The sequence below is a fragment of the Hyperolius riggenbachi genome, chromosome 12 (assembly GCF_040937935.1).
Source record: "Hyperolius riggenbachi isolate aHypRig1 chromosome 12, aHypRig1.pri, whole genome shotgun sequence".
Taxonomy (NCBI): Eukaryota; Metazoa; Chordata; class Amphibia; order Anura; family Hyperoliidae; genus Hyperolius; species Hyperolius riggenbachi.
The window spans coordinates 15,250,969-15,278,765 of record NC_090657.1 but is presented as its reverse complement, the minus strand read 5'-3'; the positions used below and the strand labels follow the sequence as shown (position 1 = coordinate 15,278,765).

The 27,797-nt window shown below is 45.6% G+C and overlaps 1 protein-coding gene across 1 annotated transcript in view; it reads left to right on the top strand.

Annotated features, from left to right (window-relative positions):
• Positions 1–26,598, top strand: part of LOC137542549 (all-trans-retinol 13,14-reductase-like) — a 56,945-nt gene extending 30,347 nt beyond the window's left edge. Inside the window, exons 6-11 of the mRNA XM_068264557.1 lie at positions 2,575–2,694; positions 9,643–9,781; positions 11,751–11,857; positions 21,333–21,499; positions 25,299–25,458; positions 26,317–26,598. Coding sequence (XP_068120658.1) covers positions 2,575–2,694; positions 9,643–9,781; positions 11,751–11,857; positions 21,333–21,499; positions 25,299–25,458; positions 26,317–26,462 — 839 coding nt within the window. The 3' untranslated portion in view covers positions 26,463–26,598. The remainder of the gene's footprint in view (positions 1–2,574; positions 2,695–9,642; positions 9,782–11,750; positions 11,858–21,332; positions 21,500–25,298; positions 25,459–26,316) is intronic.
• Positions 26,599–27,797: the final 1,199 nt, after the last annotated feature.

Sequence of the window (27,797 nt, the reverse complement as noted above, 5' to 3'; positions counted from 1 at the left end):
GAGCCGGCTCTAAGAGCTGGCTCTTTGAAGTGAATCAGAGGAGCCGATGCTCACTCTGAGAAGAGCCGATGCCTCAGCCGCCACTTTTAGCTCTGCTTTGCTCTGTAATAAAGGGCGCTGAGGCATTCTGGGAGATGTAGTCCTCCTCTTGCAACTTCTTGGAGTGTTTGGGGCGGAGCAGAGCAGTAGCAGGAGGGATTGCCTCAGTCAGAGAAGTAGTCTGGAGTTGGCATGGAGACGGGGGCGGGGCTTTTAATCCGATTCTGAGTGGTGTCTAGTGATATTTAATTAGGAGCCGATTCAGAGCCGTAAGAGCCGGCTCTTTAATGGGAGCCGATTCAGAAGAGCCGATTCTCTGAGAAGAGCCGGAATTCCCATCACTATTCTACGGAGGCTGTATGGCGGGGATACACTGGCTGGGAAAATATACCCCCTGCTTCGGCGTACGGCGGACTTCTGCCCTCTGGTGCCGCCCCTACACTTCCCATTCAGCCTATCATGTAATTGGTCGCATCTGCGCTTCATGACAGGCTTACGTGGGGAAAGAGGAAACTTAACTACTGGTGCCGAGTCAGACCAAACTTAGACGGTCACTGGAGCTATTGCTCCATACGGCAGCTAACAGATGGTGCTAAACTGCAGATAGATTCATAATAATTGTGTAGTGCATTATCTGTATAGATTCTTCCCAGGTACTGCTTTTGAAAAGAATTAAACTAGGTGCACACATAGCAGAAACGCTAGCGTTGCGGAAAACACTGCGTTTTTGCCACTAATGGAAGTCTATGGGCCGCTGGAAAAGACACATATCAAAAATGCATATGCGGTTTTGATACATACGTTTTCAAAAACGCTAGTTTTGTTGCATAATCTTTGAAAACGCAGCAAAAACGCATATAATGAAAGTCAATGGAAATGCAATGGTATGCATTTTCCGTGTGTTTTTATGTTTTTTTGGTTAAAAAAAATTGTTTTCTGATGTATTTCCTCTTCCTGTTGTGTTCCTAGTGATTTGCATAAAACGTAAAAGAAAAATGCATGAATAACGCATACAAAACGCATATGCGTTTTTTTATATGCGAACCGCAAAACGCTTGAAAGACGCATCTGCAGTAAAAAAACGCTGATGCAAACACAACAAAAACGCAGCAAAAACGCACACAACGATAACATAAAACATACACAACATTAACATATAACATGACATTAAACCCAGCTTTTCTTGTTATGTTATGTGGGCACCCGGCCCAAAGGTACTACAATACTGAGAATCCCCCATGCGTTGATAAACTAGCCCAAACTCTGTCAAATCTGTCAGCTTTTTATTACCTACAGCAAGTGATAGCGCGGACATACAATTAAGCCACGGGGAGATTTGGGCGCAGGGTAAAGCCGAAAAACTGTTCACCTTGCTCCTGCAAAAGTCGCTGTGGCGCTAATTACTAATCCCCCTCTAGGACGCAGTGGATAGTGGAGGAAAAATGTAATTCGGCTTCTAGCTATTGCTGGTGGATGAATGCAATGTTTTAATAGTAATTTGTACTCCATATTTTGACAGCGCCCAAATTACTCACTATTGCTGTAATTCGTATTACAGCCCAGGTAAGTGTTTTTACAGCGTTCTAGTGATAGCAAGATAGAAAAGTCATTTATAGTGTATTTTACTCGATATTTGTCCTTCAAGGTAGAGATTTAACATTGGCTTATTGACATTCCAATCCTTGCACAGTCTGGGCCCTGGATACCGGAAGGACTTGTTGCAACTGCATCACACCCCCACAATCTTAGATCAAAGGATCTGATAACTTGGTCACTCTCAGAGTTCACCTCAAAACTTTTGGAGACCGGCATCATACATTTTGCAACTCCCTCCCACACCCAATAAGGACAGCTCCTCCATCCCAGGAAGCATTTAACTCCAAACTGAAAAGCCCCATGTTTAGTCTGGCATTCTGAACACCTGACTATTTCCTCTGTAACGCTGTCCAGCCTGCAACCCTGAATTGATCTGACACATATCTATGTGCTCTGAGTCCTATGGAAGAAAAGTGCTTTACAGATGTTACTATATTGAATTGCATATCGTGTACATGTGATGATATCACAAGTGCTTCACAAATGTGGCTTGTACGTGAGGGTTGGAAGAAAAAAGTCACTCCACCGAAAAGGCTACATTAAGACTAGATTGAGCTTTGCCAAAAATCACCTTGAAGTCTGAGGGCTGATGAAGGAAGTTGTTATGGTCACATAAGGCCAAAATCCAACTATTTAGTCTCAACACATAAAACCTGCCATGTTTCTCTTTGCACTGGCAATGGCTCAGTACCTGATAGGCGTAAGAAAATGCTGGTTTTGGGTATCCCCCTTCATATATGCCCCTGGAGTGTACAGTGTAGGGGCTGCATGCTTCTGGTACTCCAAGAAGACAACCCTCCTTTTTAGGCGATCAGCTGGCTTTTCTTTCAGATTAATAAAAAGCAACAACAAAATCGAATTTGAGCCTTCCGGCCTTATATGTACTACACAACCTCCAATAAAGACGTCATAAACAATTCAATTCTGCTTCCTCATTAGGAGTAGCGGTACAGAGAAAAGAGGAAGAAGTACTTATCCATGCTCCCATCATCATATCTGATGCCGGCCTCTTCAACACCTATGAGCGACTTCTTCCCCCAGAGATCAAAGCTGCTCAAGGTAAGTGGACTTAATCTTTAACCCATTCAGGTTCCGTGGTTTTCACATGAGAAATGTTCACCTCCCATTTATTAGCCTATAACTTTATCACTACTTATCACAATGAACTGATCTATATCTTGTTTTTTCCGCCACCAATTAGGCTTTCTTTGGGGGGTACATTTTGCTAAGAGCCACTTTACTGTAAACGCATTTTAACAGGAAGAATAAGAAAAAAATGGAAAAATTCATTATTTCTCAGTTTTCAGCCATTATAGTTTTAAAATAATACATGCCTCCATAATTAAAACTCATGTATTGTATTTGCCCATATGTCCCGGTTATTACACCGTTAAAATTATGTCCCTATCACAATGTATGGCGACAATATTTTATTTGGAAATAAAGGTGCATTTTTTCCATTTTGCATCTATCACTATTAACAAGTTTAAAATAAAAAAAATATAGAAATATTTCATCTTTACATTGATATTTTAAAAGTTTAGACCCTTAGGTAAATATTTACATGTTTTTTTTTTTATTGTAATGTTTTTTTTTTATAGTAAACATTTTATTTGGGTAGTTTTGGGAGGGTGGGAGGTAAACAATAGGTTTGTAATGTAAATGTGTGTTAATTCTTTTTTTTTTTTTTTCCAGGTGTAGTATTACTTTTTTGGCCACAAGATGGCGGCCATGAGTTTGTTTACATGACGTCACTCTAAGCGTAACACACGCTTAGAGTGACGCATCGGGCAGGGAACGGCCAGAAAAGGCGCAGCTTCCGAGAGAAGCTGTCGCTTTTTCAGCGGGGGAGAGGAATCAGTGATCGGGCACCATAGCCCGATACATGCACGCGCGCGATCGGCCGCGGTAGTTTCTACGTCCAGGAACCAAAATAGGTTAAAGAAACTCACCTTGGGTGGGGGAAGCCTCCGGATCCTATTGAGGCTTCCCCCATCCTCCTGTGTCCCACGGCGGTCTCGCTGTGCCCCTCTGAACAGCGGGGATGTAAATATTTACCTTCCCGGCTCCAGTGCAGGCGCAGTATCGGCTCTCCGCTCGGGGATGGGTGGAAATAGCCAATCGCTGTTGGGTCGCTCTACTGCGCAGGCACAAGTCTCCTGCAAGTCTCCTGCTCCTGTGTAGTAGAGCGGACCCGACAAAGATCGGCTGTTTCCGCCTATCTCCGTGCTGGGAGCCGCAACAGCGCCACCTGCTGGAGCCAGGAGAGGTACATAAATGTAGCTTGTCGAGCCAGGGTTGCAGAAGACTTCGGGGGGGGGGGGGGGGGGCAGCCCTGCACTGCCTGCAGCTACAGCAGAGGGGGAAGCCTCATTGGGACCCTGAGGCTTCTCCCTACCAAGGTGAGTACCCCCTAGGGGAACTTTTTGTTTTTTGTTACAGGTTCTCTTTAATGCGGACCTGAACTCACAACTTCCTCTCTGCTCTAAAATAAAAGCAACAGCATCAGTGGCGTAGCTAGAGATTATGGGGCCCTAAGATGCAGTGCCACCTGCCCCTACCCTATGGATGTAGGCTAATTGGGCAATTTACATTCTCATGCAACAAACACTGTACATAGTTCACTGAGACAAAGTCAGAGGTTGGAGAAACACAAGAAAGTTAATGGTGAAAACATTACCACCTACCACAGGGGCCCTCTATGCTCCAGGGCCCCATAGCTGCTGCTATGGCTATTGCTTCGCCCCTGAACAGCATAATAACCTTGAGGCTACTTTCACAGTGGGACATTGCGTTTTGATGCATAGTTTTGACTACATTAAAGTCGCAACGCAAACTAACAACGCAACGTCCCAAAAATGTCACAATGCAACGCTATGCCCTGTTATCCTCTCATACAGTAGGCATACAGGCAATGAGAAGTATGCTTCCAGGTCAGTACTGAGCATGTGCAAACAGTCCACTGCAGCTAATAACGTGTATAACGCACAGCATGCAGTACTGTCTAATATCGCTACACGTAACACACAAACGCAACGTGTGCACTGTGACTGTCGCACAGACTTAGTATAGCTGTGTGTTAGTGTCCACGTTAAAACATTTTCTAACGTACGACTTTAACGTCCCACTGTGAAAGAGGCCTTAAAGAAAAAACATTTCTTTGTTACAGCTGATACAAATCTTGCACACAAAAAAAACCTGAATTGTGTCGACTTCCTGCTTTCATGGAAGCAGACATAGGGACCTAAACTCTTGCACAGAACAGAACAAAAACAGTGATAAAATGAACCGGGTATGTATATAGAGTGTTTAGCCTGTCTAATTCCTCCTTATCTGTGAATAATCACAAGTGTGATTTGATCTCTCAGCTGTGTCAGCTGGATGCTTTGGCAGAGCAGCTAATTTGTAAACACGGGATGTAAACCCTATGTGTGCCTCTATTAAAGCAGGAAGTAGACACACTGTGGATGAATTGCAGGATTTGCATCAGCTGTAACAAATAAATGTTTTTATTTAAAGGTTAATATGCTGTTGCTTATGTTTTGGAGCAAAGAGGAAGTTCGGAGTTCAGATCCTCATTAAAGCTATCACTGACCTTTGGCTGATATAAAGTAGAAGATCTACCATGTTTCCTCGAAAATAAGACACTGTCTTATACTAATTTTCAGAGGCTGTCTTATTTTGGGGGGAAACGCTGCTAGTATTCCTATACAAAATGTATTTCTTGCAGGCAGATAACTCTGTTAGGCTCCCCAGAGCTATGATAGGATAAGCTGTGTGTGTGTCCTGAGAAGAGGTGAAGTGCTGCTGATGCTTATCAGGACAGATCAGGAGGACTGGCTCCAATAAATACACAAATTGCCTGACACATATACAGGACTGTAGAACTCACATTACTCTCCTATATCCAGGGTTTGTATTGAGCGTGACTTGCTGGTGTCATGTGGGCTGCTGCTAGGGCTTACATTTAGGGGATGTCTTATATTTTAACCATGCCAGGAATTCCTGCTAGGGCTTATGCTCAGGGGATGTCTTACTTTAGAGGAAACACGGTACTAGTGTCAAAGACTAGAAACTAAGCAATTTTCTAAGATGGTAAGGAAAAAAAATAAAAGGAATGATGATGTCTGAATTAAATGCTATAGAAAAAAAAATCTGCTTGATTGAGGCGGCTGAAGACTCAGGAGATTAGGTTACACATTTGGGACCTGAGCCTGGGGTGCCGTGTTATAGTTACACCCACTGAGAGCACAGTCTTAGGGCCCGTTTCCACTGTCGCGGTTTCCGCCGCGATTCCGCAGAGTTTCCCCGCACATGAATCGCACGGGGAAACTCTGCCATAGGAGATACCGGCGCCGCGGCTGAATCGCTTGCGGGAGTGATTCGGCCGGAACCCCCTGCAGAATTTGCGGCGGTGGCTGCGAATCCCATAGCCGTGCATGGCACGGCTCATGGGATCCGCCTGCGATCCCGCCCACCCGCTTAGTGCCGGCGTGCGTCTACGAGACGCACGCCGCACTAGTGGAAACGAGACCTGAGGAAGAGGAAATATGGGGCAAGAGCTCACTAATTCTCACAAATTGTAGTATTAAAACTGTTCAAGTGTACCTGAAGTGACAAGTTACATGATGAGATAATTATACACATATAGCACTAGCCCTACTAGGGAATTATCTGAAGTACCTTTCTGTTTTCCAGTACAGCAAGCAGTAAAAAAACTTGTGTTATCTATGCAAAAAAATGTATCCATTGCTTGTGGATGTCAGTCAGGGTTTCTAAAGAGCAAATAGAAGCCAAAACCGCTGAAAAACAGTGGGATGAGGTACTCTATTGAGGGAAGCTCCTGGGCTTCTTACCGCATGCACTTTTTATTGCATTACTGATACCACCACCATACCGCCCAACCACCTCTGCTGTGATAACAGCTGGACAGCACGGCAGCAGGATTCTCCCCCCTGGATCGAGTCCTTCGTTCAGCCCACATGTGAATGAAGTTATGACGGTCCAGTCTGAACTGTTACATAAACGGCTACATTAACCACTTAAAGAGACACCGAAGCGAAAAAAAAAATATGATATAATGAATTGGTTGTGTACTATGAATAATTACTAGAAGATTAGCAGCAAAGAAAATATTCTCATATTTTTATTTTCAGGTATATAGTGTTTTCTAACATTGCATCATTCTATAATATGTGCAGATTACACAACACTCAGCATTCAAAATGATTCTTTCAGAGCAGTCTGTGAACTAATGACCTCTCCTCTAGCAGAGGAAAAGTAAACAGTTGAGATAATAAAAGTCAGATAACAGCCCTCTCCACGACTTTGAAAGTCGTAGAGCTTAATGGCTTTTTTGTATAGAGATAACAACTGGAGTTTCTTAACTCTTCCTGTACTGGAAACAATTACACTGATGTATCTGATCTTAATGTTTTATTTCTTAGCTGTACTACACATACAATCATAATATCATTTTGTTTTCGCTTCAGTGTCTCTTTAAGCCAATCTGGACAGATGTATTTGTCCAAAAATCGCCACTCAAAGGCAATCTGGACGAATATATCCGTCCAGCACTGTTGCTGCCCTTGTTTATGTGTATTCGCATGCAGGTGGCTCATTCCCCGGCTCGTTCCCCGCTGCTATTACAGGGGATTGATTGCTGAAGAGGAACCAGTGTTCCCCTGAGGCAAACGATTCCCTGTGAATGAATCAAGGCATCTTGATTCATGAACCGAGATTTAAAAAAAAAAAAAGATCTTGCACTCCCTGTTATTTCACAGGAGAGTGCCACCTAGTGGCCAAAAAGTTTAAATTAAATTAAAAATGGGGAAAAAAAGATACACACTAAATAAAAACTGATTGACTCCTCACCCTGCCCATTAACTAAGAAAATAAAAACACATGTTTAAAATAAAAGTAAAAAATTACAGTTTAAAAAAAAATGCATAAATCGTTACCTTTTTTTTCCCTTTTTTTTTCCTTATTATTCCAGTTAAAATGCATTTTGAATAAAATAATTCTTAGCAAAATGTACCACCTAAAGAAAGCCCAATAGGTGGCAAAAAAACAAGATATAGAACATATAGGGTGTGATAAGTAGTGATAAAATGATTGGCAAATGAATGGAAGGAACGCTGACAGGAGAAAATTGCCTTCGTCCTGAAGGTGAAAACACCTACGTGCTGAAGTGGTTAAATTACAACTTCTGCAGCAGTGGCTCCTGGGAGCTATAAATTCTTTGGAACCCACAGCCTTTAAGAAATACCTGCATATTGACCCGGTCCCCGCTCAGAGAGGGACACAAGCCTGCACGCTGTCAAAACCCTTGTCAGCCAAGACATCAGGGCCCATGTGCAATTCACTTGTTACTCCTGAGTTTTCTCATAGGTGTTATTATCAAACTTGTCAATAAAATGCCCTTTAAACCACCCGAGAGCAAAACAAATACTCAAAATAACTTTTCACCTACTTTTAGTGCTTTTTCCATTGCAATGTGCTAACAAGATATTCTAAATTGAAGATGAAGAATGATCTACTAGGCGAAAACTCAGGTGAAAAAATGAATTGCATATGGCCCCCGGTGAGATCATTTCACAGCCAGCTGGTCCGGTTCCTATTTCTAGCTGTCTGAGTGCGCTCTCTTACCTACTCCTTGTCCTTTGCAGATTTTAGCGCCACCAAGAGTGGACCACATAGAGCAGCACCGGCTATCATTCAAATTGACCTGTCATAACTCACACCACAGCTTTATCCAGATTGCTCCCCTTGCTCTGACTTGCATCAGAGCTAGAGTCATGAAAGCCCCTTTCTGTACATACATTTGATAGAGACAGAGTATCAGCAGGACAGTCAGGCAATGTTCATTGTTTAAAAGGAAATAAATATGTCAGATTCCATATCCCTTTCACTTCATCTGTCTATTAAGGGGGTTTTAGGACTTGGGAAGACAGCCACAAAGATTTCATCATGGGAATATAAAAGATTTAGGAAAATAACACTACTTGCAATTATTAAAACTGATATAAAAACTGTAAGAATGGGATCAGTGAATAATGGCGCACAGCGCCTATGCATAAAAATGCCGCCGCATTAAAAAGATACGCTTATCGCTATTTATCGTTAGTACTGCATAATAATGGCGCACAGGGAAAAAAGAACAAAAACGGCACACACTAACGTTATTTATCAATAGTGGCACACAGTAACGTTATTTATCAATAGTGGCACACACTAACGTTATTTATCAATAGTGCCCTACATAAGCCAAACTGCAGAAGTTATTTAACTGCAAAACGATGAATGGATTTAATGTAACACTGTCAAGGTTAGGGTTAGGCACCACTGGGGGGGGGGGGGGTCTTAGGGTTAGGCACCACCAGGGGGGTGGTTAGGGTTAGGCACCACCAGGGGGGTGGTTAGGGTTAGGCACCACTGGGGGTGGGTCTTAGGGTTAGCACCACCAGGGGGGTGGTTAGGGTTAGGCACCACCAGGGGGGTGGTTAGGGTTAGGAACCACTAGGGGGGGTTTAGGGGTTAGGGATAGGTACAGAGAGGGTTCTGTGTGTTAACGCTAAATAACAATAAGGCTTTAACGCTAAATAACAATAAGGCTTTAATGCTCTATAACAATAAGGCTTTAACGCTAAATAACAATAAGGCTTTAACGTTAAATAGCGATAAGGTAAGCAGCAAACGGATTAGCGGCAACACTGTGCGCCATTATTCACAGGCGCCATTTTCAGATGGATGCGTAAGGATTGTTTGAATTGGGTGGACAGTGGGAGTGCTTGCACTGGTTAATTAAGAGAGATAGCAAGTGGGAGTGAGGGACTGCAGTGCCTCTTAACCTCTCATCTTGCCTGGATCAGTTGCTAATGGAGGCCCGATAAATATCTAGTCTTTATGCATCTTTATGCATTGCACACACATGCGACCTTTCTTTACTATACTTTAATGTTTAATATTCTGACAGTAACCTGACAAAGCTCTTTCTTTCCGATCTAGAAGTGGCATCACTACTTTCTAGGCTGGAATATGGGTTGGGGTGCTTTTTAGTCTTTGTTGGTCTTCGAGGGACAAGTGAAGAACTTGGGCTGAAATCCACCAATCTCTGGATCTACCAAGAGAGTGACCTCAACATTGCGTGAGTCTTGGACACATAATGTATTTGATCAATGGCTACCTCCTGCTCACAACTACAAAACTTTTCTCAAGTGGTCCCAAATCAGTGAAATTATCTTCCTAGTAATGTAAGACTCCCCTACTTTTTTTTTTAACCAACGGCTGTTTATTGAGACAAAATAAAAGCAGTGTACATGGTACAGTAGGTAATCAAGTCAATGTAAAATACAAGAGCAGTAAAGCATCAGATACAAGAGTGTTCAAACTGTGAACAAAAGATAAATACAAGATCAGTAGGTGATCCACATATTAAACTACACGTGAGGACTAGAGAGCCATCTATTCCAGATATGGGAGAATTTAGTGGAACAGTTTCTGTGATTAAAAACTAGCTTTCTACATGGTTGAGACCTTTTACTTTAGTTTTCCAGTCGCCCAGAGAGGAACATAAGACAGTCATCTGAAAGCAATGCACTGTTTGGCTGAAAATAGAGTTTGGATCAGTAAGCCTTGTCAAAGTTTGACAGGCTCTCTTCTGTGAGGTTTAGGATACACATCTTGATATCCAGAACCACGGGTTGTGTCACGCAGAAAGGCAACCACTTGTCTCCAGAAGGCCCCCCCACCGAGGGGCATTGCCATAGTAAGTGCATGAAGGTCGGATTAGGAAGGGCACATTTGGGACAACAGGGGGGATGCAGTAGTGGAAAAATTAAGTAATTGAGATGGGATTACATAAGTTTGGTGGCGAGTATAGACTTGGGTCAATCTGTCTCTGAGACAAGGAGATATACGTTTTACAGTTTGTAGGCAGTCCTCCCATTCCTCCTCTTCTATCTGCACACGCAACTTTTATTAAGTTTAAACAATACATTAAAACAAATTGGTTTATAGAGATTTCATAATTTGATACTCCTATTTTTCTGTACTCCCTGAACTACTCTCTAGCTCCTTTTTCCTACAGAAAATGGTAGCTTTCATACCTGCTGTATCTTGTGTGTTCCACCACCTCTTAAAGGAATACTCTAGGGAGGGGGGGGGGGGGGGGGTTGGGGGAAAATGAGTTGAACTTACCCGGGGCTTCTAATGGTCCCCCGCAGACATCCTGTGCCCGCGCAGCCACTCACCGTTGCTCCGGCCCCGCCTCTGGTTCACTTCTGGAATTTCAGACTTTCAATTCTGAAAACCACTACGCCTGCGTTGCCGTGTCCTCGCTGACGTCGCTAGGAGCGTACTGCACAGGCGCAGACCGTACTGGAACTGCGCAGTACACTCCTGGTGACATCAGCGTGAGTGAGGACATGGCAACCCAGGCGCAGTGGTTTTCAGAATTTAGAGAAAACTAAAAGGCGTAGGGCGACGATTTAGGTGTCGTCAGAAAGAGGAGAAAGAGAGCTTTAAAATGATATCCATCTTTCCATAGTTACTTGTATTACACAGGACGACACTTTCCCCAGTGTCAGCAGACACGGAAAAAGTCGCCCTGTGTAATACAAGAAACTATGGAAAGATGGATATAATTTTAAAGCTCTCTTTCTCCTCTTTCTGACGACACCTAAATAGTCGCCCTACGCCTTTTAGTTTCCTCTATTTTCGCGATTGAAATCGCGGCAGTGGCAATTTCATTCGCGAAAATAGCGAAAACTAAAAGGCGTAGGGCGGCGGTTTATATATCATTGGAAAGAGGAGAAAGAGAGCTTTATGCATCTTTCCATAGTTTCTGCACTGCTCGGAGTCCCTTTAAGTGTTCTTCTATATGGCTTTGCCCACTGCCTGTAGATAAAGCATGATGGGTTTTGCCAAGTGATAACCTGACAATATCCTCTGTTTTAGAAGCCAATTCTATACATGAGTATTTGAAATCTTCAAGAAACGTTTGACTTGCATACAGGTTCCCCACAGTCAGTAATAAAAGCAATTCTGGTTTTCCTTGATTTGTTCTGTGTTAGTATCGGTCCTTTTATTTACAAGGCTTATTCCCTCATACTCAGGTTGGGAAAATACGATTTGGAGCTAGAGCAAATATGTGAGAATCTGCCTTTGATGTTTATTACCTTCCCATCTGCCAAGGATCCAACTTACCAACAGCGCCACCCAGGTGAGAGACACCCCTGAAACATGAGCCCCAATAATCCTTCTGTGCCCCCATTGAGACGTCCTACTGCATTGTTTGTTATCTATGAATGATGAAGAATGACTAAGCAGCTGAGGATAAGGCTTAAAGTGAACCAGAGACGAGGCACCCTCATGTATTTGACCAAATATATCCGTGGGCGGATCAGTGAATAATGGCGCACAGCGCCTATGCATAAAAATGGCGCTGCATTAAAAACATATCACTATTTATCGTTAGTACTGCATAATAATGGCGTCAAAGGGAAAAAAAGAAAAAAACGGCACACAGTAACGTTATTTATGAATAGCGCTGTTCATATGACAAAAAGGCAGACGATATTGCGCACAGTAACATTACTTATCAATAGCTAACCTACATAAGCCAAACTGCAGACGTTATTTGACTGCAAAACGGTGAATGAATTTAATGTAACACTGTCAAGGTTAGGGTTAGGCCCCACCAGGGGAGATTTAGGGTTAGGCCCCACCAGGGGAGATTTAGGGTTAGGCACCACCAGGGGGGTGCTTAGGGTAGGCACCTCCAGGGGAGTGGTTAAGGTTAGGCACCACCGGGGGGGGTCTTAGGGTTCGGCACCACCAGGGGGGTCTTAGGGTTAGGCACCACCAGGGGGGTCTTAGGGTTAGGCACCACCAGGGAAGGGGTTAGGGTTAGGAACCACCAGGGGGGTCTTAGGGTTAGTCACCACCAGGGGAGTGGTTAAGGTTAGGCACCACCGGGGGGGTCTTAGGGTTCGGCACCACCAGGGGGATGGTTAGGGTTAGGCAGCACCAGGGGGGTGGTTAGGGTTTGGCACCACCAGGGGGGTGGTTAGGGTTAGGCACCACCAAAGGGGTCTTAGGGTTAGGCACCACCAGGGAAGGGGTTAGAGTTAGGCACCACCAGGGGGGTCTTAGGGTTAGTCACCACCAGGGAAGGGGTTAGGATTAGGCACCACCAGGGGGGGTCTTAGGGTTAGTCACCACCAGGGGGATGGTTAGGGTTTGGCACCACCAGGGGGGTGGTTAGGGTTAGGCACCACCAAAGGGGTCTTAGGGTTAGGCACCACCAGGGAAGGGGTTAGAGTTAGGCACCACCAGGGGGGTCTTAGGGTTAGTCACCACCAGGGAAGGGGTTAGGATTAGGCACCACCAGGGGGGTCTAGGGATTAGGGAAAGGCACAGAGAGGGTTATGTGTGTTATCACTAATTTTCAATAAAATAAACAGAGTCAAATAACGATAAGGCTATAACGTTAAATAGCGATAAGCGACAAACGGATTAGCGGCAACACCCTGCGTCATTATTCGCAGGCGCCATTTTCAGATGGATGCATCAGTGGGAACATTATAGAAAACACCTACCCTGCTTTCTGTTTCATTCTTCACTGCTCAGCCTGCTTGTTTTCAGCCCTGATAAAATCCCCGACTGAGCATTCAGTCTGGCTTTGCTCAGGAATCATTATAGCTGAGTCTGTCTTCTCTGATATATTTTCAAGCCCAAGCCTGCTTCCTTCTGGCTCTGCTATAATGACTCAGCAATAATGTTTCCTGAGCAAAGCCAGACTGAATGCTCAGTCGGGGATTTTATCAGGGCTGATAACAAGCAGGCTGAGCAGTGAAGGATGAAACAGAGAGCAAGGTAGGCATTTTCTCTAATGTCCCCACTGATATATATGGTAAAATACATGAGGGTGCGTCCTCTCTGGTTCACTGTAACCCTCATACACATGCTCGATAATCGTCCAAAATAATCATTTTCAGAGCATCTCGGGCATACTGGGTCTGCCTCACAACAGTGATGCAGCATAGCAGATCAGTAAATGACAAACAAGTACATTCATTGCGCCACTAGACTCCTTCCACTCATTCCCCACCAGTCCTACCTCCCCTTTGCTGCTCAGCTATTACCGAACAGCATGTCTGTACAGCACTTTACAACTTGGTCTGTACAGCAATCATTCCCTGAACTGTCCTCATAGTGACCGATCAAAAATCATTAAAGGAAACCTTAACTGAGAGAGATATGGATGTTTCCATTTAAATAATACCAGTTGCCTGGCAGTCCTGCTAATCTCTTTGGCCGCAGGAGTGGCTGAATCACGCACCTGGAACAAGCATGCAGCTAATCCAGTCTGATGTCAGTCAAATCACCTGATCTGCATGCTTGTTCAGGGGCTGTGGCTAAACGTATTGGAGACACAGGATCAGCAGGAGAGCCAGGCAACTGGTATTATTTTAAAAGGAAAAATCCATATCCTTCTCACTTTAGGTTCCCTTTAAAGTGACTCCGAGCTCATAAAAAAAAGAAAGTTGTACTCACCAGGGGCTTTCTCCAGCCCAGTGCTGGTCGGGAGGTCCCACGACGGCGTCCTGGCTCTTCTCCCCGCTCCGGAATGGCTGACAGGCCGCAGCCCGGGCGACACTCGCCCGAGTGTCGGGCTGCTCCTTCGGCGTATGACGCGGATTACGTCACACGCCGGCCGCCTCGCGTCATCACGGCAGCCGGCGTGGCAGTACGGCGCATGCGCGCTTTAATCGCGCATGCGCAGTACTTTCACGCCGGCCGCCGTGATGACGCGAGGCGGCCGGCGTGTGACGTAATCCGCGTCATATGCGGAAGGAGCAGCCCGACACTCTACTGAGTGTCGCCCGGGCTGCGGCCTGTCAGCCATTCCGGAGCGGGGAGAAGGAGAAGAGCCAGGACGCCATCGTGGGACCTCCCGACCAGCACTGGGCTGGAGAAAGCCCCTGGTGAGTACAACTTTCTTTTTTTGGGTGAGCTCGGAGTCCCTTTAAGGATATCAGTAACTGGGTGTTTCTTTTTCTCTACTGCTGCATAAGTGCCTGTCCATCTATGTAGAACTATCCGCCATCACTCTTCTTTTCCTGCTCCTCTGACTTCCCCTAGGCCCACACCATGCAGTCGCTCCACCACCTACACGTTGCTGCAGAAGGTGGGGGTAAAAGCACTAGAAGAGAGCCAGACTGTGTACATGAAATTAAGGCGCTGGGTAATTTGGGTGCAGGATGAAGCAAAAAAATGGCTCCCCCTGCTCCTATTACTATTTCCCCTCCAGGCCACCATGGACTCTGGGGTAAGACGTAATTCCGCTGCCATCTGTTGCTGGCGGCCAAATTACGCTGTTTTTACAGTCATTTGGGCTCTGTCTTTTAATGACGCCCAAATTACTGACTGAGCGCCGCTATAGCCATAAATGACCTATGGCAGCACATGGTATGCCCAATTTTCCTGCACCATTTTTGCCTGACTCAACCAGACTATCCAACGGGGGGTGGGGAAATGAATTCTCAGAGTTACTAAAAGGCATACAACAGTATCTTGCCAGTAAATGAGTAAAGCAGTTTTTAAAGGATACCCAGACGTGTGACATGATGAGATAGACATGGGTATGTACAGTGCCAAGCACACAAATAACTAGGCTGTGTTCCTTTTTTTCTTTCTCTGTCTGAAAGAGTTAAATATCAGGTATGTAAGTGGCTGACTCAGTCCTGACTCAGAGAGGAAGTGACTACATTGTGACCCTTACTGATAGGAAACGGAACGGAATTGCTATATCACTATGGCGTAATTTCTGCGGAATTTTACGGAATTCAAATTTTTTCCCCACCAAACTGATTTCTACCTACTAAGAAGAATTTCTACTGAACAGACTCCCTTCCTCCCTCCACACACTGTAAGGTGTAAGCTGGCTTTTGAAATCCTACAATTCCCTGGAAGACAAGTCCCTCCGGGAGGAAGGGAGGACAAAAAGGATTAGGGGAACAGTCAATAGGGTCTATGGGCTACCATATAGCATAAACCAGGTTTTATTTGCAATTATTTTAATTCTTCCGACGGAATCCGGAATTCTGCGGAATTTTGCAAAAATCCGGCAGAATTTTGATAGCGACGGAATTCAGCGCTGGCGGAATCCGCGAATTCCCGGCAGAACGGAATTTGCTCTTTCCGATCATCCCTAACTGCCAGTAGACTACATTCAGCTTCCGTGGGAATCATACAACCAAGACACACACCGAACATTTATATTGCGCCTTTCTCCTGGCAGACTCAAAGCACCAGAGCTGCAGCCACTAGGGTGCGCTCTGTAGGCCACAGGGGCGTGGCTGGGATCCTAAGAGGTTGCTAGGATCCGGGGCACCTTTGGGCACTCCAGCTGAAAAATGGGTGTGGCCACACACCAGAATGTAGGTGTGGTCATGGGTGGGGCCAAATTTACATGAACTTAAAGCGGACCCAAACCAAACATTTTTTTAATTAAAAATATTTAGTTGCACCACTCTGACACATGCAAAGATAAATAAACTCTTCTTCAAACCTATGAGCATTTCAGTGCATGCTTTTCCCCTTTCTCTTTTCATAACTAGGGTTATACTGGGGGCAGCTATTAGCAATTCCTCCATTGCCGGACAACAACTACTCCACCAGTTTGCCGGATTTTGTCCCAGCAATTTGAAAGGAAGGGAGGGGTTCCTCCAATAAATGTAAAATATTTTAGATTTGTCATCATGCAGCTGAAAAAGGCTGCTATTTATTATTATAATTTAGAAAATAGATTTTATTTCTGAAATCTTGTATTTTTAATTTGGGTCCACTTTAACATCGGTCTAAGTAGGCCTGCCCAGCAAAATCTTGGATGAAGCCTCATCTCCAGTAAAAAAAAAAAAAAAAATACAGCATATCATGTAAATAGACAGTGCCACTTAAAGAAAACCTGAACTGAACATTAAAAGTCAAAATTAACATACACAAGTCATACTTCCCTCCTGTGTAGTCTACTCCTCAATCTATTTTTCCTCTCCTGCGTCCTGTTTGTCCACTGTGATCAATGGAATTCTCCGTCCTCCATTTTGAAAATGGCCATTACCCATAACAGCTTCCTGGTCAGAACACTGTTAAACTGTAACATCGCCCACTTGAGCCATAGGGAAACATGGACACATCAGTTCTCCTCTCAGCTGAGCGTAATGACCTAATTACGAATTTCCGAAATTTCGCGAAATTACTACAATTACGATTTTAGCAGTAATCGAAATTTCGTAATTTTCGCAAATTACGCAAATTTTCGTAATTACGATATTTAGTATTTTAAAGTTTGCAAAGGTTTCTATCCCTCTAGATGCCTAAAATGAATAACCTCCTCCTCCTCCTCCTCCTCCTCCCTCTCTCTCTCTCTCTCGAGATTTGTAGTATTTCAAAACCATACTCACATTCATGACATGTCCAGGGATCAAACCCAGGCCAAGCACATGGAAGACAGCTATGCTCACCACCATACCACCAAACACACACTAAATAAACTGCTAACCTAAATCTTACTTGTAGACAGTCATATGAGACACATGCTGGGTGCAGGGCTTTGTGATTGGACCATGCGATAGAGTGAGGTGCAAAAATGAAATCATGCCTAGCAGAGGATGGTTTCACAGTGCTAAATGCTAGGCTGGCTGTGGTGCAATTGGTTAGTGTGTCTGGCTGGTAACAGCAAGGTTACAGGTTCAATTCCATCCAGGCATGTCTTTTCCTTTTGCGTTCAACAGTTGTCCAAACAGAGCCAACAGAGCCCCAGATAGCCATGTAGAGTTAGGTCACAGCTAGCCTGGCTGTGGTGCAATTGGTTAGTGTGTCTGGCTGGTAACAGCAAGGTTACAGGTTCGATTCCATCCAGGCATGTCTTTTCCTTTTGCGTTCAACAGTTGTCCAAACAGAGCCAACAGAGCCCCAGATAGCCATGTAGAGTTAGGTCACAGCTAGCCTGGCTGTGGTGCAATTGGTTAGTGTGTCTGGCTGGTAACAGCAAGGTTACAGGTTCGATTCCATCCAGGCATGTCTTTTCCTTTTGCGTTCAACAGTTGTCCAAACAGAGCCAACAGAGCCCCAGATAGCCATGTAGAGTTAGGTCACAGCTAGCCTGGCTGTGGTGCAATTGGTTAGTGTGTCTGGCTGGTAACAGCAAGGTTACAGGTTCAATTCCATCCAGGCATGTCTTTTCCTTTTGCGTTCAACAGTTGTCCAAACAGAGCCAACAGAGCCCCAGATAGCCATGTAGAGTTAGGTCACAGCTAGCCTGGCTGTGGTGCAATTGGTTAGTGTGTCTGGCTGGTAACAGCAAGGTTACAGGTTCAATTCCATCCAGGCATGTCTTTTCCTTTTGCGTTCAACAGTTGTCCAAACAGAGCCAACAGAGCCCCAGATAGCCATGTAGAGTTAGGTCACAGCTAGCCTGGCTGTGGTGCAATTGGTTAGTGTGTCTGGCTGGTAACAGCAAGGTTACAGGTTTGATTCCATCCAGGCATGTCTTTTCCTTTTGCGTGCGCGCGTTGCGCCATTGAACCCCATGGGGTATTTTGCGTGCGTAAAACTTTACGCATGCAAAACTTTGTGCTCGGTGTTTGGACAACTGTTGAACTCAAAAGGAAAAGACATGCCTGGATGGAATCGAACCTGTAACCTTGCTGTTACCAGCCAGACACACTAACCAATTGCACCACAGCCAGCCTAGCATTTAGCATTGTGAAACCATCCTCTGCTAGGCATGATTTCATTTTTGCACCTCACTCTATCGCATGGTCCATGGTCCAATCACAAAGCCCTGCACCCAGCATGTGTCTCATATGACTGTCTACAAGTAAGATTTAGGTTAGCAGTCTATTTAGTGTGTGTTTGGTGGTATGGTGGTGAGCATAGCTGTCTTCCATGTGGTTGGCCTGGGTTTGATCCCTGGACATGTCATGAATGTGAGTATGGTTTTGAAATACTACAGATCTCTGGAGAGAGAGAGAGAGAGAGAGAGAGAGAGAGAGAGAGAGAGAGAGAGAGAAGGAGGAGGCCTGGCTGGCTGGCTGGCTGGCTGGCTGGCTGTGCTATGCTATTCATTTTAAGCATCTAGAGGGATAGAAACCCTTACAAACCTGAAAAAGTAAAATTTCGGTTTGAGACACGAAATTCGTCATTACGGGAGTGAAATTTCGATTACGAAATTGTAAATTACGATTTGAAAATTAATTACGAATTTGGGTCGTAATGTTAAATTTCGCATTCGTAATAAAAGCAGTTCGAAATTTCGAAAATTTCGGCTCATCTCTAGCTGTAACTGACAGCAACTGATATATTTCAATTCTGACAAAATGTTGTCAGAACTGGAAGGGATCACTGTAAGAAGAAAATGGTGAGCTTCTGAGAGGAACTGATGGCAAGGTAACAATGTAATGTTCATTTGAAGTTATCTCATGTGTTTATTTTAAATAATTTTACTCAGTACAGGTTCTCTTTAAACATAACTAGGCAGAGTTACCTAGCTTCTGTGTAGGCTGGTCTGGCCTTCCACCAGGTTATCTGGCAGTTCCCGAAAGCATTCCCTGACTTTCTAGTGGACCCCCTCCCATACTACCATGGGCCTTCCATTGACAAGACAAGACAAATAACATTTATATTGCGCTTTTCTCCTTGCGGACTCAAAGCGCCAGAGCAGAGCAGCAGCCACTAGGGCGCGCTCTATTGGCAGTAGCAGTGTAAGGGAGACTTGCCAAAGGTCTCCTACTGAATTAGTGCTGGCTTACTGAACAGGCAGAGCCGAGATTCAAACCCTGGTCTCCTGTGTCAGAGGCAGAGCCCTTAACCATTACACCATCAGCCAACTGCTGAGGCACCACAACTCCCAGCATGCCCCCATAGGAAAACCACAGCTCCCTGCATGCCCTCATAAAGGCATCACAGTGCCTAGCACAGCACTACAGCACCCAGTATGCCCACATAGAGGCACCACTGCAACCAGCATAATCCTGATTGATGCACCACAGCACCCAGCATGCCCACCATTGAGGAACCACAGCGGACTCTGCCTGGGGGACATCCGGGGCATCCCAGAATAGATCCGGGGCACGGGCCACTGATCTTTGGGGCTAGCGACGCCCCTGGTAGGCCGTAGCAGTGTTAGGGGATCTTGCACAAGGTCTCCTTACTGAATAGCTGCTGGCACTATCCAGCCACAAAGACATGTTATGTTTGGAAACTTTATGCTGCAACTTTATGCTCTGGTCAGGTTACCTGCAAGGCCACTTTTGAAAATTCGTCATTCATCTTTTTGTACTAATGGAGAATAATTCAGTTAACATATTTGCAACCTATTCCTATACAACAAAGTCCCCTGTATCCAGCACTGGCGGGGATTGCCTGATGCCGGATACGTATGCATCTGGTTAGCTGCATGCAGAAAAAAGGTGCATGCTGCATATTTCTGCAGAGTACATCCGAACCCCCATAGCCATGCATTACACTGCTATAGCAATTCGGATGCAAATTTGCATCAGCGTGCGTGCTGCATCCGTTTCAGAAACTGACTCAGCATCCATGTGGAAATTGGTACCACCACTCCATGGACCTCCACAGTTTCTTGCTTTGTGAGCAATGCTAAAAATACCCTGCCAAGTGTCCCATATCTGCACCCAAGCAGTGCCAGATTGGGATAGAAGTGCATGGTTGGGGGTCAGTGAGGTGAGTTATCAGGAGTAGAGAGGGTGAGTTTTTGTCACAGCTTACACTGGACATTTCTATATCTCTACTGGATGGGTCTGTGCACTTTACAATAAGGCCCAGTTCACATTAGCGTTTGGAGCCAAAAGGATCCGGTGAGCGGATCCGGTCTCCGCTTCACCGGATCCGGATGGCTCTGACCGCGGCCCGGTTCACATAGTGAAAACAGATCTGATCAATGATTGATTGTATCCGTTTTCACTCAGCAATACATACCTAATGTTCCGTAGCAGCCAGCGGTTGAGGCTTCCTCTTCTTCCGCTGTGACTACACCATGCGTCATGTGACTAGTCACATGATGAGTCATGTAGTCACATGACGCGGAAGAAGACGGAAGCCTCTACCGCCGGCTGCTACAGAAGATTAGGTATGCATAAACCCTCCCTTACCCACCCGCCCGGCTGCTGCACCCTCCCCTCACCCTCCCGTCGCTCAGGTTCGCGTCGGCACATGCCCCCATCCCCCGCGGAACGGTCCGTTTCTACACTAGTGTGAAGAAACATTCCGTTTCCCATTGCCCCAATCCTGCAGCATTTTTTGTCCGGATCCGTTCCGCTGGGCAGAATGGTCTGGAAAATTAGGGCCTGCAGCAATTTTTAGTTCCGGGGACCAGAACATGCGGAACGTATCCGTACTAACGGACGCATGTGAATGGATTCATAGGATAACATTAAAATCCATTACGTTTGTACAGTATATGGTCCGGAAAAAAACGCTAATGTGAACCGGGCCTTAGAAGTTCAGGTTCACCCTAAACTCAGTGCAGTGAGTTTTGTTCCTGCTACATGAAAGACAAGTGTGGTTTCTGTGTAAAAATGATGGCTGTACCAGCATTTTATTCATCCTTATGTATTATGTTTTTACTACTTTATCCCACATTTTATACCCATGTACTATGTGTGCTGTAGGTCACTCCTGTATGACTCTGCTGACCATGGCGCCCTATAGGTGGTTTTCAGAGTGGAGTGGGCAGACGCCACGGCAACGCAGTGAGGAGTATCACAGCAAGAAGATGAAGCTGGCACAGTATATGCTTGACAGAGCCATCCAGGAATTCCCACACCTGGAAAGTAAGGTGAGATCCTAGCTGTCATGTTTCTGTGTAATTTGCTATTCAAAAAGCAAAATAAGCAGATCGACTGTTATTATACTTCCCGACCGCCGTATAGACAATTGGCGGCCGGGAAGTGGACCCCGCAAGGACCGCCGTATTGACAAATGGGCATGGGCGGCGCTATCGCGTCATTCGGCCGCCGGGGACTGGCTCCGCCCACCTCGCGCTGCCTGTAACCCGCCGGCCGTTCGGAAGCGCTGGCGGGTTACTAAACACCGGATCGCCGCATACAAAGTGTATAATATACTTTGTAATGTTTACAAAGTGTATTATACAGGCTGCCTCCTGCCCTGGTTGTCCCAATGTCCAAGGGACCACCAGGGCAGGCTGCAGCCACCCTATGTCGCACCCAAGCACACTGATTTTACCCCCCCCCTGCCCCAGATCGCCCACAGCACCCCTCAGACCCCCCCCCCAGACCCCTGTTTGCACCCAATCACCCATCAATCACTCCCTGTCACTATCTGTCAACACTATTTTTTTTTATCCCCCCCCCCTGCCCCCTCCTGATCACCTCCCACCCCTCAGATTCTCCCCAGACCCCCCCCCCCAGACACCCCCTCCCCCCGTGTGTACTGTATGCATCTATCCCCCTGATCACCTGTCAATCACCCCCTGTCACTGCCACCCATCAATCAGCCCCTAACCTGCCCCTTGCGGGCAATCTGATCACCCACCCACACCAATAGATCGCCCGCAGATCCGTCGTCAGATCACCTCCCAAGTGCAGTCTTTACATCTGTTCTCTTCCCTAAACACCCACTAATTACCCATCAATCACCCCCTATCACCGCCTGTCACTGTTACCCATCAGATCAGACCCTAATCTGCCTCTTGCGGGCACCCAATCACCCGCCTACACGCTCAGATTGCCCTCAGACCCCCCCTTATCAATTCGCCAGTGCATTAGTTACATCTGTTCTTCCCTGTAATAACCCACTGATCACCTGTCAATCACCCATCAATCACCCCCTGTCACTGCCACCCATCAATCACCCCCTGGCACTGCCACCCATCAATCAGCCCCTAACCTGCCCCTTGCGGGCAATATGATCACCCACCCACACCAATAGATCGCCCGCAGGTCCGACATCAGATCACCTCCCAAGTGCAGTGTTTACATCTCTTCTCTCCTCTAAACACCCACTAATTACCCATCAATCACCCCCTATCACCACCTGTCACTGTTACCCATCAGATCAGACCCTAATCTGCCCCTTTGCGGGCACCCAATCACCCACCTACACGCTCAGATTGCCCTCAGACCCCCCTTTATCAATTCGCCAGTGCATTAGTTACATCTGTTCTTCCCTGTAATAACCCACTGATCACCTGTCAATCACCTGTCAATCACCCATCAATCACCCCCTGTCACTGCCACCCATCAATCACCCCCTGGCACTGCCACCCATCAATCACCCCCTGTCACTGCCACCCATTAATCAGTCCCTAACCTGCCCCTTGCGGGCAATCTGATCACCCACCCACACCAATAGATCGCCCCCAGATCCGACGTCAGATCACCTCCCAAGTGCATTGTTTACATCTGTTCTCTCCTCCAAACACCCACTAATTACCCATCAATCACCCCCTGTCACTGCTATCCATCAGATTAGACCCCTATTTGCCCCTAGGGCACTCAATCACCCGCCCACACCCTCAGAACGCCCTCAGACCCCAGCCCTGATCACCTCGCCAGTGCATTGCTTGCATCTATTCCCCCCTCTAATCACACCTTGAGACACCCATCAATCACCTCCTGTCACCCCCTAGCACACCTACCCATCAGATCAGGCCCTAATTTGCCCCATGTGGGCTCCTGATCACTCGGCCAAACCCTCAGATCCCCCTCAGACCCCCTTCCGATCACCTCCCCAGTGCATTGATTGCATCTATTTTCCCCTCTAACCACCCCCTGAGACAGCCATCAATCACCTCCTGTCACCCCCCTAGCACTCCTATCCATCAGATCAGGCCCAATACAACCTGTCATCTAAAAGGCCACCCTGCTTATGACCGGTTCCACAAAATTCGCCCCCTCATACACCACCTGTCATCAAAATTTGCAGATGCTTATACCCCTGAACAGTCATTTTGAGACATTTGGTTTCCAGACTACTCACGGTTTTGGGCCCGTAAAATGCCAGGGCGGTATAGGAACCCCACAAGTGACTCCATTTTAGAAAAAAGACACCCCAATGTATTCTGTTAGGTGTATAACGAGTTCATAGAAGATTTTATTTTTTGTCAAAAGTTAGCGGAAATTGATTTTTATTGGTTTTTTTTCACAAAGTGTCATTTTTCACTAACTTGTGACAAAAAATAAAATCTTCTATGAACTCGCCATACACCTAACGGAATACCTTGGGGTGTCTTCTTTCTAAAATGGGGTCACTTGTGGGGTTCCTATACTGCCCTGGCATTTTAGGGGCCCTAAACCGTGAGGAGTAGTCTAGAAAACAAATGCCTCAAAATGACCTGTGAATAGGACGTTGGACCCCTTAGCGCACCTAGGCTGCAAAAAAGTGTCACACATGTGGTATCGCCGTACTCAGGAGAAGTAGTATAATGTGTTTTGGGGTGTATTTATACACATACCCATGCTGGGTTATAGAAATATCTCTGTAAATGGACAATTGTGTGTAAAAAAAATCAAACAATTGTCATTTACAGAGATATTTCTCCCACCCAGCATGGGTATGTGTAAAAATACACCCCAAAACACATTATACTACTTCTCCTGAGTACGGCGGTACCACATGTGTGGCACTTTTTTACACACTAAGTACGCTAAGGGGCCCAAAGTCCAATGAGTCCCTTTAGGATTTCACAGGTCATTTTGCGACATTTGGTTTCAAGACAACTCCTCACGGTTTAGGGCCCCTAAAATGCCAGGGCAGTATAGAAACCCCACAAATGACCCCATTCTAGAAAGAAGAGACCCCAAGGTATTCCGTTAGGAGTATGGTGAGTTCATAGAAGATTTTATTTTTTGTCACAAGTTAGCGGAAAATGACACTTTGTGAAAAAAAAAACAATTAAAATCAATTTCCGCTAACTTGTGACAAAAAAATAAAAACTTCTATGTACATAACTTCGGTGTACATAAAACCCACACATTTTATCTGCCTATTTGTCCTGGTTATCACAAGATTTTAATTATGTCCCTACTACAACGTATGGTGACAATATAGTATTTGGAAATAAAGGTGTATTTTGTCTATGGTGTTTTTTTTCTCACTGATCTCATGTGCAAACGCGCACGGGAACGCATGTGCTTGTGCACAGCGGCGGCAGCACTGTCTGACTTATAAAAATGCCCTGGAGCCATTAAGAGGCCGCTCTAGCAGGACATTTTTAAAAGTCAGCTTGTCATTAAGTGGTTAAAGTATAGTCTATCCTGTATTGAAGCAAGGGAAGGTTAGTAGTTTGGGCCCCCTACAGCTTGAGGCCCTCTTGTCATCACAGTGGCTGCTCCCCTCTACTTACGCCCTGATTATCTAGTACAGCACAGCATGCACCTATCAGACCAATGGATTCTGTTGCACCGCATTGCTAACACCTGGATGTACAGTTACAATATAATGACATGTTGTGTTATTGTCCAATGCACCACTATGCTCTAGTGTGAATACAGCCAAAAGCACAGTCAGCTCTTTTGCTAATCTGATGTATTCAGTGACTTCTACGAGCATGACGATTCATTTTTACTTTGAGCAATCTCCTAACCAATAATAGCATGTGTCTGTCTTGTACCCAGATTGCTTATGTAGAAGCTGCAACACCAGTGAGTAACGAGTATTATCTCCGGGCACCTCAGGGGTCAATGTATGGAGCAGAACAGAATAGTAGTAGATACCAGTGTGAGATTATCAGCAAGACGAGGGTGCAGATGGCAGTGCCTGGACTCTATCTAACAGGTGAGTAACCCACACACATTGGGGTCAATTCATAAAAGGCTGTGCGGGGAGAAAATCTTGTCGGGAAAATACCCCATTCGGTATTTTAGACTTTTGTGTGCTAATTCACAAAAATGTTTACAGTTGTGATAGAAGGTCGGGATTTCCCGAACTAATGCTGTCTGTAACATGAGAAGCTGCCGAGTTGATACATTTTCTCTGTGCCGAGACAGTGTTACAATAAAAGAGGCATCCCCAACTTCCCTTTAGATGTGTATTTTTTTTAAAAACTGCCTCTCCTTGCCCTGAATCTGCGCTGAATCTGTCTATTAGTCTTTCTAAGCAATCTATTTAATTGCCACAGCTTAGAAGAACTTCAAGAAATTACTCATGCAGGCTTTCTGATGTAAAAAAACGTATGAAAAGAGGTACCCAAGAGATTAAAAAACACAGCCTGGGGTATTCTGGGAAGCCTTTTTTATTCTACTCTCACCGCTGCGCCTGGGAGATGTGTCTCCATTAAATTCATGTTATCCGCACCCTTATCGCCTCTTCAAAGCAGGCGGTATTCTCCGTCCCAATACCACCTGATCTAATCTTTATGAATTGACATTTAGTGGCATGTGTTGAGATAATCACTGCACAAGGCGGTAATTTACCTCACTGCTCAGGAATTTCAGCTTTACATGCGGTAACAGCTCTTATGAATGGACACAAGTGCTCGGTAAAGTCAGCTGTTTTGAGCATTACTGCATGCGGGAATGCTTTATGAATTGACACCATAGAGCTTCTGCCAGTACATTATGGCTACAGTGAGGTCATATCAACTGCAGAGAAATCTATCCAAATGTGTTCATGTTCATCATTATTTCCTTACAGGGCAAGACGTGTTTAGCAGCGGAGTGGCGGGTGCTGTACATGGAGGATTGCTTTGCGCTTCTGCGGTGCTGAACAGCATCTTGCACATGGACTTACTGATGCTGAAGAAGCGGATAAAACGTCGCATGCGACAGAGGCTTTCATAAAGACTGACGCAGAAGCCACACCGTAGATTGCATCAATTATTAGCATGATTACAAGTGAAATTCAGCTGCCATTAAAGGGGCACTATGGCGAAAAATTTTAAAATGTCAAATACATGCAAACATATACAAATAAGAAGTAAGTTTTTTTCAGAGTAAAATGAGCCATAAATTACTTTTCTCCTAAGTTCCTGTCCCTTACAGTAGGTAGTAAAAATCTGACAGAAGCGGCAGGTTTTAAACGAGTCCATCTCTTCATAGGGGATTCTCAGGGATTTATTTATTTTCAAAAGCACTTAGTGAATGGCAGTTGCTCTGTACAACTGCCAAAAAACTGTGTAGCGAGCTGGGAAGCTGGCCAGCATCATTGTTTAAATCCTTTTTAGGGAATATCCGCTAATGATCAATGCAGAGGCTGTGGAGCAGGGGCGGACTGGCCTGGGGGGATGGGAGGCATTCTCCCCCCGGGCCGCCTCCTGCCTCTGTATTTTGGGCCGCTGCATGCTCGGCAAAAGAGGAAGGGGGCCGACTTCTTTCCTTCCTCCTGTGTCCCTCTAGGTACAGTGTGGCTGGCTGCGCTGGTCGGTCTCACCAGTACCGTGTGGCAGAGGATCAGCCTGAGAAGCTACCTTGACAAATACTGTATGTATGCAGCCAGGCAATGCACACCTGGGGACAGAGACGGCTGTGCACACAGCAATGCTCTGCTTCCTGCACGGAGGTTGGGCTCCGCCCCCTGTGGGTTGACCATGGTAATTTCAAAGTCAAGAGACAGTCTGCGCTGCACCAGCATGACTGAGTGTGGACTGGACTCTCATCCAGCCAGCGTGAGCAGAGAAAGAACTGCTGCACAGCCTGGGAGCTTTCCCTGGGACACAGAGAAGGGTGAGGAAGGACGTGCACACTGCTTTCACTATGATATGACTGTGAGATATGGAGATTAGCCTGATTGCTTTGTGCTCTCTTATCTCTTGTTCTTCCAGCGTGTCCATTTCTTCCCAGGCCCCCTCCTCCCCCACTCCCTCCTCTCCCAAATGCAATGGCTTCTTTCATCCCTGCTAAATGGGACAGAGCTAGCCAGCAGTCCTGGTGGGATCTCTCTGCTGTTTCTCCTCTCCCCATGGTTTGTGCTTCTACCTTAATCCCCCTCCCCCCCTCATGTCTCCCCTTCTTTTTTATGTTCTCAGTTTCTCCTTCTCATATCCCTCTTGTCTCCTTTTTATGCATCTGTCTCTCCCACAAAATTCCTACTCTTTGGTCATTCTCTCCCTGACTTCTGGCTTCTTCTGCAGCATGTTGCAGAGATTAGTACACAGTCATGTCACTGATTGTCCTCAG